Genomic DNA, 12784 nt, shown 5'->3' on the forward strand with positions numbered 1-12784 from the left:
ACCGGATGGAATTTTACATCATTCTGGTACCATTCTGGTACTTCTGGTGCTCTTTGGGACAGACAATAGTTTAAATGTTACTTAATTGACTGAAAAATTCCCCAACTTCTGCAGGGAAACGTTTGAGCCTCTCCTTCCAAATGATCAGCCCAAGTCTCTGGACTGAAAAGCAAGGGGGTTGCCGTTTTATCAATAAAACTGCTCCTCCGTAAACCAACAGCTCTCAACCTTGTTCACCCAAATACCACTTCAAATGTTTCTCTTCTTAACGTGAACCCCCTACTGCAAACCCACAGACCACCGGTGATCTACAAGCCACAGGCGAAGGAATACTGCTCTCTGGTGTTTCTTCTGATGTTGTGGGAGACCATTCAATCCATTAATTAAATACTGGTTGTCAGTCCATTCCTGTCAGATGCACTCACCCAATGATGTCCCGATAGTCCATTCTTTCATGGGTTTCCTTCAGCTTTTATCTGGACCTCCATCCTGCGCTGGAGTCAGTTTACATGACCATTCAATTCTCACACGTGTGGGAAGTGGGTGGAACCTGGAGGATGCGTCACATTTTTCTACGATGTATGTCACAACATTTCCCTCGTCCCTCTTTTATTTCAACTAATCCAACCAAGTTGGTTAAAAATCCATCATACTGGCTTTCCCTCATTTATTTATATTTGGCCGAGTGACTGCTACATCTCTAAATTATTCTGCTCCAGTTAGTTAAATGAATTAGTCTGCATTTAGTTGCTGGGTTTCTCCTGCATCCTTCTTTCAGCAAATAGCCCAACATTTTTAGTTCTCTGGTTCCCAAGCACCACTTTCAGGGAGCTTTGGCTTTTACTACCCTACTGCTCTCCTTCAAGAAGCAGGACAGTTAGTGTAGCATTGGGGTGACACTAATCACAGTGCCAGTGAGTGGGTTGAAATCCGACGCTGTCTGTAAGGAGTTTGCACGCTCTCCTCGTGCCTGTGTGGGTTTCCTCCGGGTGCTCCGGTTTCCTCCCACGGTCCAAAGACATTACGGGGTTCGTAGGTTAAAAGGTCATGTCGGTCTGTTTGGGCAGCATGGGTTCTGGCAATCCAATCAAGGGACCACCAAAGGCGGGTTCTTCTGCCCCAAGTCCACAAACTGAAATGCGGTCAAGGGGCGCAAAATGATATTTCCAGCACGGGCCTGTGGGCCAGAAGGGCCTGTTACCCTGCTGTATCTCTGAATTATTTTTTAAAAATGGCATGTCCCTGGAATTTGAACCTTCAGAGGTCATGTGTTGTCCAATTACTGTGCAGCTTTGCCTGCCAGTTTTGGATTTGAACTTAACCTGAGCCAGATTGACCTCATCCCATTGAAATTTGCCCTTTTAACTGTTCTTCAAGTCTATGAATACTTCTTGTTTCTTCAGGTACCTCCTGCTCCTTCAGATCTATTAATATTACGTTGACCATACCCAAAATGTTCTCCCTTCAATTACGTTCCATTTCCATTGGACTCGACTTGTTTCTCTAGCAACGGATTCCAGCATCACCTTCTTTCTCATCTCTTGATATATGGTAGTCAAGAAAGTTCTCCTGAGCACGCTTCCAAAATTCTTCCCTTTTAAAAAAAAATGTAGACCCACAGCACGGTAGCAGGCCCTTCCAACCCAAGAGCTCGTCCCACCCAAGTACCTGTCCTCCTCGATGTTGAGGCGTCTGCCTGGGACCCTTGGCGATCCCCTCGAGTGATTGGATTGCTGGTGCAGGGAATGTGGGTAACCCAGTTATGCCATTCAGATCTGACCTGCGCGCCTGTATTCCAGGAACTCTTCCATGAGAAAATCAGAAGCCAGGAGCTCTCCAATGAGTTGGAAAAGCTCAATCAGGATTTGGAGAAAATCGGACTATCGAAGGAAAGACTTCTGCAAGAGGAACACGTTAGAGATGATAAGTAAGAGCATTCCCATTTCTATAGAAGTCATTTGTTTATCTTGAAACTGAAGCAGAGAAAATTATTTAAACTCCTTGTGTCCATGTTAACTATTTGGCCAGTTCACACTTCCCCTCTCTCGGTTTGTTACACAGTTTATAATCATCTGACTGTACACGTACAGTCCCAATGAACCAGTGTTTCTCCAGACCACGGTGCACACACAAGACACAGTACATAATAATCGCATACATACATGGTTAGTGTAGCGGTCAGCGCCACATTGTTACAGCACCAGCGACCAGGGATCGAATCTCTGTAAGGAGTTTGTACGTTCTTCCCATGTCTGCGTGGGTTTTCTCCCACCCTTCAAAATGGGTGTTGCAGGTTAAATTTAAGTTTTCATGCAACACAGTAACTGGGCCCTTCCAGCCCCCGAGTCCAATTAACCTACAACCCCTGTACATTTTGAAGGGTGTAATTGGGTGGCACGGTTTAAATGGTCAGAATAAGTTTCTACCTTGCTGTAAATAAAAAAATAATTTTAGAAAATTAATTTAATAAAACACGCAGCAAAATCCCCATTATCTGAATTCAAGCAACCGGCAAAAAAAATAATGGAAAATAAATAGGTTAAAAAAATACACGTTTATAATTGGTAAACTCTAGCAGTTAGGTCACCAATCACGCAACGTGCAATCTCAAGCAACCAGAAAATTCACTCATATGGCATCTACAGGGGTTTTACTGTAGATAAATTCTTTGAAATGATTTACTTGGTTACAAGATAGCAGTCGACAGGAACAAACTTTTTTGATCCTCCTGTACCTCCCTCCTGATGGTAGTGGGTCACAGATGGAAAGGGTCCTCAGAACAGGAACTGTCCCTTCTGTGTCTGTGCCGAATGTATGCCCAATTGAAACTAAAACATTGTTGCTTGTATCCTGTTCCCCACACATTCACCTAGAAGTATGTTATGGCTCATCAGTTGATCATCCACATCTCTGTGTAATGTTACCAGGGTTTTAGTTTCCACTCCCTTCCAGAGAGTGATTCCACACCTCAAACTCCCCTTTTTCCCACACCCATTAAAATGCTTTCCCTCTTGATCCTTCTGCCTAACACTTTAAGCCAGTGACTTAAAGTTATTAACCTCTCTGGGAAAGAAAATAAATCACAGAGTGAACTGCTGGAGGACTAGGCTGAATAATAGTTCAGCACAGCCTAGAAGGGCTGAAGGGCCTGTTTTCTGTGCTTGCACATAATCCATCTCCCTCTATTCCCTGTATATTCTTGTGTCCATTCTCTGAAACAATCTTGCCCCACATATCTCGAGCGGCATGGTGGACACATCGCCTTTACAGCGTCAGCGATTGGGACTGGACCGGGATTTGAGTCCCGTGGTGTCTGTAAGGAGTTTGTACGTTCTCCCCGTGTCTGTGTGGGTTTTCTTTGGGGGCTCCAGTTTCCTCCCATCGTTCAAAAAAAAATGTACTGGGGGGGTATAGGTTAATGGGGTGTAAATTTGGCAGCATGGATTTGTGGCCCAAAATGGCCTGTATTGTGCTGTATGTCTAATTAATTTTTTTAAAAATCTCCCTTAAATTTCCCCTCCCCTCATTCTAAATGCAAGCCCTCCAGTATATGAATTTTTTTTAATGCTGGGAAAAAGATGTAGACTGTCATAATTCTGTCGACTTCTATCTGACAAAATAACTTCTAGTGGAGAGAATTAAAATCTGTCTCTCTCAGGCTCAAAGGAAGGAAGCCAAATGTTCCCAAATCCCTGACTTGCTCCAATCAGCATCACAGATGTCATTCTTGGGAGATTTTTCTTCTGAGTTTGAAATGTTATTCCATCCTTGGAAACGCTCTGTAACTTTGTTAAGTTCACATCTGGTTGGCAAGGCTGCCATCTCTTATTACCTGTGAGAAGATGCTGGGCAGGTGCTTTCCTGAATCCACTGTATTCCTGGGCCAAGGTGCTCCCAGAGTCTGGTCGGAGAAGGTGCTCCAGGATTTAGACCCCCCCTCCCCTCCCCTGGGGGTCCACCTTGCATCCTCTTGATCAGCCATTCTAAAATGGTGGCCAAACAGCCCCACCCCCCACACACAACTGGGAGCCACAGCGTATTTATGACTGAGCTCAAAATTTTGGTGCAATCGGGAGGAGAAAAGGACAGTAGAAACCAACTAAACTTGACTACTTCACCAGGAAGAGGCTCCAAAACCCTTGAACAGAGTCCTAAAGGGGGCCATAGCCAAAAAAGGTTGAGAATGGCTGCTCTAGATGACAAGTTGGAACCTGACCAGTGGGCGTTAAAGTGCCGGCAGGTCCCCGGTTATTCGAGAGTGGGCTGTTGTTTCAGAGGGGTCTGTGGGAGAGAGGTTCCATTGTCAATGTCTCCTCATTGAAGCACTCCTCCTTGATCCTGTCTGTTTTAGGATCAGTTAATTCCCAGTGGGATTTTAGGGCAGGGAGAGTGTGCAGAAGGCTTGTCACAAGGTGTCACTCCCCGTGCATTCTGCCTAAAATTTAAAATATTAAATTTAGAGATACAGCATGGTATCAGGCTCTTCCGGCCCACGAGCCTGTGCCACCCAAATACTCCCATGTGACCAATTCATCCACTAACTCCGTTCATCTTTGGATGGTGGGAGGCAACTGGAGAGAACCCATGCAGACTGGAGAAGAACGTACAAACTCCTGACAGCGCAGGATTCGAACCCATGTCACTGGCGCTGTAACCTCTACACTAACTGCAGGCCAAAGCATTCAGGTTTCACTCGCTGCTTCAAACAATATAGCAGGGCTTAAAATGGTTTTCTATAAGGTTTGACGGTGCATAAATTCTAATGGGAAGACCAGTTATCTTTATATCACTATTAGAGTTGAGGGTGAACTGCCGCAGTAAGCCGGCTCTTCCTATTCTAATTTCCCCATTGTGTAGTGAGAGGCTTCATCCAGGGCCAATACAGTCATTGGTCCCACTCTGCCTGATGTAGCTGCTGTTCAAGCAAGCTTAAGGCAGGTATGTGACTCCACTCCTTTGCTCTCTCCACCATCCCATCACTCTCTCCCACCTTTCACAGAGTGGCATCACAGTGAACCATTGCCCCGGTGGTGCCTCTTTGGCAGGAAAAGTCTTCCTTCAGAACCTCCTCACTTTTGAAAATAGTCATTGCTCAACCAATACTTTCTTAAGTCCACCCGATCTTGGAAGTGCAGAACTGAGCGATGTGATAACGTCCCGGGTCTTGGTTCTTGCATGTTGGTTGGTTTAAAAAAAATTGGCCAGGAAACTGGGAAAATGTTAAACAAGAGAGACTGCAGACGCTGGGGTCGGCCACAATACGCGAACGTGCTGGAGATACTCAGCAAATGTTACCCTTCCTGGCAGAGTAGCACTTGAACCCTCCTGACTGAGCTGAACAGACTGAGCCTTACTCTCACACAGCATTTAAATGACGGTGGCGCTGTAACACCATGTGCTGTCCTGGGAACATGGCCATTGATAATTCAGCATGTGTCTTCCTAATCACAGCCCACTGACCCTACCATGAGAGGCTGCGGGGTGTAACCAAATTTCCTCTCACTCCTCTGCAAATCCCCTCTTACCCAGAATGTTGATTTTAATTTTAAAAAACTTGGATGACTAAGTTTAACAAAACAATTCCACAAAATGGACTTTGAAAGAGACTCTTGACTGGAGCTAAAGACTAAACAGTGAAATACAGACAAAACCCAAGGTCAGATCACCATAACAGAATAGAAACAAAATTAATTATAACTTGTGATTTGGATTGCATTTCACTCTCAGGTAGAAATGGATCCTGGTAATTTTCAAATGAGAATTGGGTAGTATTTTAGAGCTACGAGAAAAGACCCAAGGGAGTGGAATTAATTGGACAGCACCGTTAGTGTAGTAATTAGTAATTAGCACAACGGTATTACAACGCCAACAACCCGGGTTCGAGTCTGGCGTTATCTGTAAGGAGTTGATACGTCTCCCCGTGTCTCTGCAGGTTTCTTGCGGATGCTCCAGTTTCCTCCCAACCTTCAAACAGTACTGGGGTTGTAGGTTAATTTGGGTATTTGGGGGACACGGGCTTGCCTAAATTAAAAAAAAATGTTAAGAGCTAGCTTAAACAAAGTAGCCTTCATCTTCAGTTCGTCTTTTCACAAGATCATGAGATAAAGGAGCAGAAGCAGGCCACTAGGCCCATCGAGTCTGTTCCATGACTCGACACTAAGCTGAATTATGCTCACACCTAGTTCCAATTTCCAGCCTTTTCCCCATATCCCTTGATACCCTGACTAATTAGATACTAATCAATTTCCTGTTTAAATACTCCCAATGATCTGGCCTCCACTGCTGTATGCGGCAGTGAGTTCCACAGATCCACGACCCCCTGACTAAAGAACTTCCTCATCTCTGTTTTAAATGGATAACTTCTAATTTTATGTCCTCAATTCACCCACTAAGGGAAAAATCTATGTAGTGTATTGCATTTCTGGATTCCCTTCAAGTAACAACACCCTTTCTTTCTGTACAGGTCATTTCTCCCCTTATTCCACTGCTGGTTGTGAGATCCTGCCATGTGTAAATTGACTGGGGTAATAGTGATTGTTCAGGCAGTCTCCGGGGTAAATAAGCAATCCATATCTGAGAACTGCCTGCCGGCTGATTTTAAGTCGGAAGAGTCTATTTCCTAGTGTAACCTTTGTCTTATAACATGTTACAATTCTTTAATATGACTGAATATTCACCCTAACGCTACTCACACACACACACACACACACACACACACACACACGTGTGTATGTATATATATCACACATAGATACACAGTGTGTATGTATGTATATACGTGTATGTGTATTTCTATACTGTGTGAATCACATTTTATTTTCATTACCACTAATCTTAAACATACTTTGAAAATGTTTGGGAGAATTTGTGTAAAGTGTGATCAGTCATCCTTAACCTGGCAGTGGGGTGGGGAAGGGGCTTATCTCAGAAGTGCTGTCAATGCCCACACTTCACTGATAGGACCAAAGACTCCTTTTGATTCTATGTCAATCTGATTCGCCTGGAGCTCCTCAATCCTCTGACCTGAAGCCTGGCTGTTGAGAATGAATTTATTGTTGTGAGGAAGGTGATCATGAAATCTGACTGCGCAGCCAACAGCTGTCAGGGACACCGCATCTCCCCATGGACTGGAGTTGCCCCAGCACCCAGGACCTGTGAACACAGAGGGGCAATCTCTTACACGATGCACAAGTCAGGGAAGTGCCCTTACTACGGTGAAGACCGCCATCTGCTGCCCACCGCAAGAAGTGATGAAACACAGCCTCAAAAGTTGTATGTGTGGGCAAGGGATTTAACAGTAAATGTATTCAGTGGTGAAGTTGAGTGAAATTGGATTCAGACTTTAGCCCCATGGACTAAGTTGATGGATTTTATTTCCATTTTCAACGTCGTCATCTGTTAACCTCCATTTCCTTCTCCCATGCTGCTGCCTGACCTGTTGAGAATTTACAGAATTCTACAAGTTTATTTCAAATTTCTAGCATGTTGCTTTTCATGCATTTCCACGTTTTATCCTCCACTGAATCTCCTCCTCAGTCCATAGGGAGCTCTCTCCTCCCATAGGGACACAAGAGCAGGGGTCACTCATTTGGCCAGACCTACTCCGTCAATCAGTGATTGACCGTGAACTCAAATCCCATTCCTCTTATTTAACAATGTATCTGTGTATTAGATGTATATAATGAGACAATCTCTACTGCTTCCTTACGGCAGAGAACTCCAGATTCACAATGCTCTGGGAGAAGCAGTTCCTCCTCATCTCTTTCTTAAATCTGCTCCCTTGAATCGTAATGCTATATCCCCTGGTTGCTATCTCCTGGACTTGAATGCTTTCCCTCTGACCATGCTCACTCCTCCTATATTATGGTCCTTCACCATCGTGTCTAAATTCCGAATCTCCTTCCTCAACGTGTCTGGGCGAGCAACTTCAACGAGAGGAGGACAAGAGGGTGGCTCTCCCCCACCTTCTCAGGGGCTCATCAGGGTGGGCAGTAACTGCTAACCTTTCAACTGATGCCCAGGCCCTGTAATGTGAATTTTTTTTTAAAAACCCTCTGCTTGTGGATTTCTGGTATCGGAAAATGAGATGGGGCGGTGGGGTTCAGGGAGGGCAGATGTGGTCTGTATAAATGTGTGCCTTAATTGTCCTCAAGCCCAGCGCCACTACGTTCATCCAACAACCTTGCAGAACTGGCCTGCTCCCTCCAACATGCGCTCTCCCAACAAAACAAGGGCACCTGTGTGTGTGGCCCACGTTAGCACCTGCTCTTTTGTCAGCCGGAGGGATCTACTGGATTGGGCGATTACCAATGTCCCGATTCTGCTTTCTCAGTCACTTCTTGGCCCGTGTTCAAACATCTGCAGGTGCTGGGGACCTGAAGTAAAACCAGAAAGGGCAGGAACTCTGTGGGGATTTCCTTTTGCTTCTCTTTCTCTGACTAAAGGCCGCCAGTTAATTACTGCTGATGGCAAGTCTTTCCCTGACAATGGACAAAAGGATATTTTGTGTAATATCACCTTTTCTTTTTTTAATTACTTGACAATAAAATAATCTTGAACATCGAACATTACAGCACAGTACAGGCCCTTCAGCCCACGATGCTATGCCAATCTATGTAAATCTGCTCCACAAAAATCTGATTTTTTCCAACCTCACACCCATTACTCTCTATTTTTCTTACATCCATGTGCGTGTCTAAGAGTCTTTGGAATGTCCCAATTGTACCAGCCTGCACCACAACCCCAGACCATGCATTCAATGCACCCGCCACTCTCCGAGTAAAAAAAAAGAGCTCTGACATCTCCTCTAATCTTTCCTCCATTCACCTTAAACAGATGTCCTTTGGTGTTTTGCTATCATTGTCCTGGGTAAAAGGTGCTGGCTGAACCCCCTATCCAAGCCTCATAATTGTATTAACCTCTATTAAGTCACTCCAAAGTGAAAATCCCTAGCTCAGTCAACCTTGCTCCACGCGATTCCAACCTGAAACTCTTCCCACTGATGCTCTCTAACCTGCAGTGTTTCTTAACCATTATTTTTATCCTGGCCAGACCGGGGTGTAGTTACTCCAGATGGGATCTGACTGAGGATCGGTACTGACGAACCATCACATTCTCATCTCTTCGCCCCCTCCCCCCCCCAACCCCATCCAGCTTTGTAATCCAGCCTGAGAGAAGTTCCCGTAGTTCATTGGTGGCTTTTTGTATCTGCAATTTACTTTCTTGGGCTCTCGAATTCCTTTATCTCTTTACTGCTCCTTGTCAGAGGTTTGAGTGCAAAGGTCTTTACCGACAGCACAGCGTCGAGGGTCTGCTCTGCTTTGGGGCTGGGTTTACTTGCTCACTTGTTCTCACCGGCGGAATTAAAAGCTCTAACTGCGTCGGTGAGCTGGAATCTGGAGCAGAACCCAAACTGCTGGAAGAAAGCATCGGGTTGATCGGCATCGGTGGAGGGCACTGGACAGTTGGCATTGAAAGGCTGAGAGGATGCTACTTGACCTGCTGAGTCCGAACCAGGGATCCACCCCAAGATGTTCACCGCCTATTTCCCTCCGTAGACGCTGCCTGGCCCGCTGAGTTCCTCCATCAGTTTGCTTATTGAAGAGAAAATATGAGGTGCCATGACCAACATTACTGTTGATGGGATCTCCCTGAGAGCAAATTGGAGTCATGTTTCCTTCAATACAAAACTTCATCAGAACTTCACCATGCACCAAGATGCTGTAAGAGGTGTGTTTAAAAATATTTTTTGCTTGTCTTTCCATTTAACCTGCCCATTCCCCAGCAGGAACACAGATCTTACATCCTATGTTTACCCATCCATTTGTGACCACCTCAATAATCCTGGATCCCTCCTTTATTGTCAGAACATGTAATGTGACAAAGAGTTGCCATTAGTGACACCCGGCGCCCCTTACAGTAGGAGAGAAAGAGAAGCAAAAGAGAGTCCCTTCAGAGTGTCTGTGGATTCATCTCCAGTGCCCCCACAGCCTCTGCAACCACACAGACTCCTGTTCGATTCATCGGCAGCCCAAGATCCAGATCCAAACCTCTGACGTGATCAGGAAGCCTCCAGCGTCCAAGTCCCCTGAGGAGCCCTTGCTCTCACTCTCTGGAATGCCCCGGCTCCGATACCTGGTTCCCATTAGCCAGTCTCCAGCCACCTGCAGCCCATACGGATTCCCCCACCGCAAGTCACCGGCAGCATGGATGGGTTGCTCAACTGCTGAGCCCCTTGCTGGCCCGCAGCTGTGGTCAATCCTGTAGGGTTGTCTCCTCCGCTCCTCCTCAATTTGGGGGGGATGTTCTTCCTGTTCCTGGTGTCCTGCGCCGGCCTGTTGCTCCACCAGAGTCCGTAACCCCTTGAGCCTGCTGCTAAAGCCAAGGTACCATCATCTTGGGCACTAATCATGTGGTTGAAGGATTTCACTTAAAGGACCATCATCTCCTGTAACAGACCGTTTAAAAGCTGTATGGAGCCGCTGGCATTAGGACCAGGGCACTGAACCCTTTGTATCAGTGCTGTCTCTCCACTTCCTGCTCTCCCGGGGGTGACCCACCAGTTTGTTGGAGTTTGGCTGAATGGTGTCACCAACAACTACCTCGCGCTCAATGTCACCAAAACTAAGGAGCTGATTGTTGACTTCAGGAAGGGGGATAATCCAGGGGTCAGTGGGGGATCAGAGGTGGAGAGGGTGAATAAATACAAGTTCTTGGGAGTCACCATCTCGGAGAATCTTTCCTGGACCCAACACAGCAACAACATCGTGAAGAAAGCACACCAGCGCTGCTACTTCCTCGGGAGTTTGTAGAAGTTTGGTACGACACCAGAAACCCTGGCAAATTTCCACAGAGGTGTGAAAAGTGTGCTGACCGGCTGCATCAAGGTCTGGAATGGAAACACCAACAGTCCTGAGCGCAGAGCCCTGAAAAAGGTAGTGGTCACAGCCCAGGACATTACAGGTAAAACCCTCCCCACCACCGAGAACATCTACGGGGAACGCTGCCGTCAGAGAGCAACAGCAATCAGCAAGAACCCACACCACCCAGCGCACGCTCTGTTCTCGCTGCTGTCATCAGGAAAGAGGTCTCGGTGCCACAAGATTCGCACCCCCCAGGTTCAGGAACAGCTGCTCCCCCTCCATCAGGCTCCTCAATGACAAACTCAATCAGGGACTCATTTAAGGACTCCAACTCGTGCACTTTATTGATTTTTTTTGTTCTCTCTTTTTGCACAGTCAGTTTGCTTACATTTGTTAACTGTTTACAGTTCTTTGTTTGTTTACATGTTCCCGCTGTGTGCAGTCTATTTTTTGAACTACCAATAAGTGGTAATTCTGCCGTGCCCACAGGAAAAGGAATCTCAGGGTTGGATGTAGTGTCATGTCTGTACTCGGACAATAAATCGGAGATCTCAGTTTGCAGCAGTGAGCAATCTTCTGGAGGGATTCAGCACGGGAGAGAAAGAATGGTCAATGTTTCTGTACAGTCACCTGGGTGTATCCAGCTGCTTGGAGTTTGTCCCGTCAACTCATTGGTGGAGAGAGGCCTTGAAGGGAAGGGTGGAGGAATGAGAACTTAGGTGAAAGAACTCTTCCTTTCCTTTAAATGTTAACCCCAAGACCGGACTCAATGTGATTATTCTTGTTGGTTTCAGTAAATACAAGCTCCTGGAGACCAGGATTGAATCCACACTGAAGAAAACACTAGATATTAAAGAGGAGAAGGTCCAGGCACTCGAGTCTCGATTGGCTGAGTCCAGCAGTCTGAACCAGCAACTGCGCATTGAGCTGAGCACGGTAAGGACGAGTGCGTGAGAGAGCAGCTACTCCCCATACCAGTGGTTTCAGCCTCTTATATGTCACAGACCTCTTTAATCATTGCATTACTGACCAATAACAAACACAAACATGGACACCCTGCACTCTGTGACCCACTGTAACCCCCCACCCTGCGCTCAGTGACCCACTGTAACCCCCCACCCTGCACTCTGTGGCCCACTGTAACCCCCCACCCTGCACTCTGTGTCACACTGTAACACCCCACCCTGCACTCTGACCCACTGTAACACCCCACCCTGCACTCTGTGTCCCACTGTAACACCCCACCCTGCACTCTGTGTCCCACTGTAACACCCCAACCTGCGCTCTGTGACCCACTGTAACCCCCCACCCTGCCCTCTGTGTCTCTCTGTAACACCCCACCCTGCGCTCTGTGACCCACTGTAACCCCCCCACCCAGCACTCTGTGACCCTCTGTGACCCCCCACCCTGCCGTCTGTGTCTCTCTGTAACACCCCACCTTGCACTCTGTGACTCACTGTAACCCCCCACCCTGCACTCTGTGTCCCACTGTAACACACCACCCTGCGCTCTGTGACCCACTGTAACCCCTCACCCTGCCCTCTATGTCTCTCTGTAACACCCCACCCTGCGCTCTGTGACCCACTGTAACCCCCCACCCTGCACTCTGTGACCCACTGTAACCTCCCACCCTGCACTCTGTGACTCACTGTAACCCCCCACCCTGCCCTCTGTGTCTCTCTGTAACACCCCACCCTGCGCTCTGTGACCCACTGTAACCTCCACCCTGCGCTCTGTGACCCACTGTAACCCCCCACCCTGCGCTCTGTGACCCACTGTAAACCCCCACCCTGCCGTTTGTGTCTCTCTGTAACACCCCACCTTGCACTCTGTGACTCACTGTAACCCCCCACCCTGCACTCTGTGTCCCACTGTAACACCCCACCCTGCACTCTGTGTCCCACTGTAACCCCCCACCCTGC

General features: G+C 47.0%; 1 protein-coding gene across 9 annotated transcripts in view; it reads left to right on the plus strand.

Moving 5' to 3' along the window:
* The window catches only part of ccdc88c (coiled-coil domain containing 88C), a 280348-nt gene that overhangs the window by 209026 nt on the left and 58538 nt on the right, over positions 1–12784 (plus strand). For all 9 annotated transcript variants that reach the window (XR_011351034.1, XM_069915883.1, XM_069915884.1 and 6 more), the window contains 2 exons: positions 1800–1927; positions 11657–11798. Coding sequence is in view for 8 of the 9 variants with exons in the window: in XM_069915883.1 (XP_069771984.1) it covers positions 1800–1927; positions 11657–11798 (270 nt within the window). In the remaining variant the exon portion in view is untranslated. The remainder of the gene's footprint in view (positions 1–1799; positions 1928–11656; positions 11799–12784) is intronic.

This window comes from Narcine bancroftii, chromosome 2 (genome assembly GCF_036971445.1).
Source record: "Narcine bancroftii isolate sNarBan1 chromosome 2, sNarBan1.hap1, whole genome shotgun sequence".
NCBI classification, from domain to species: domain Eukaryota; kingdom Metazoa; phylum Chordata; class Chondrichthyes; order Torpediniformes; family Narcinidae; genus Narcine; species Narcine bancroftii.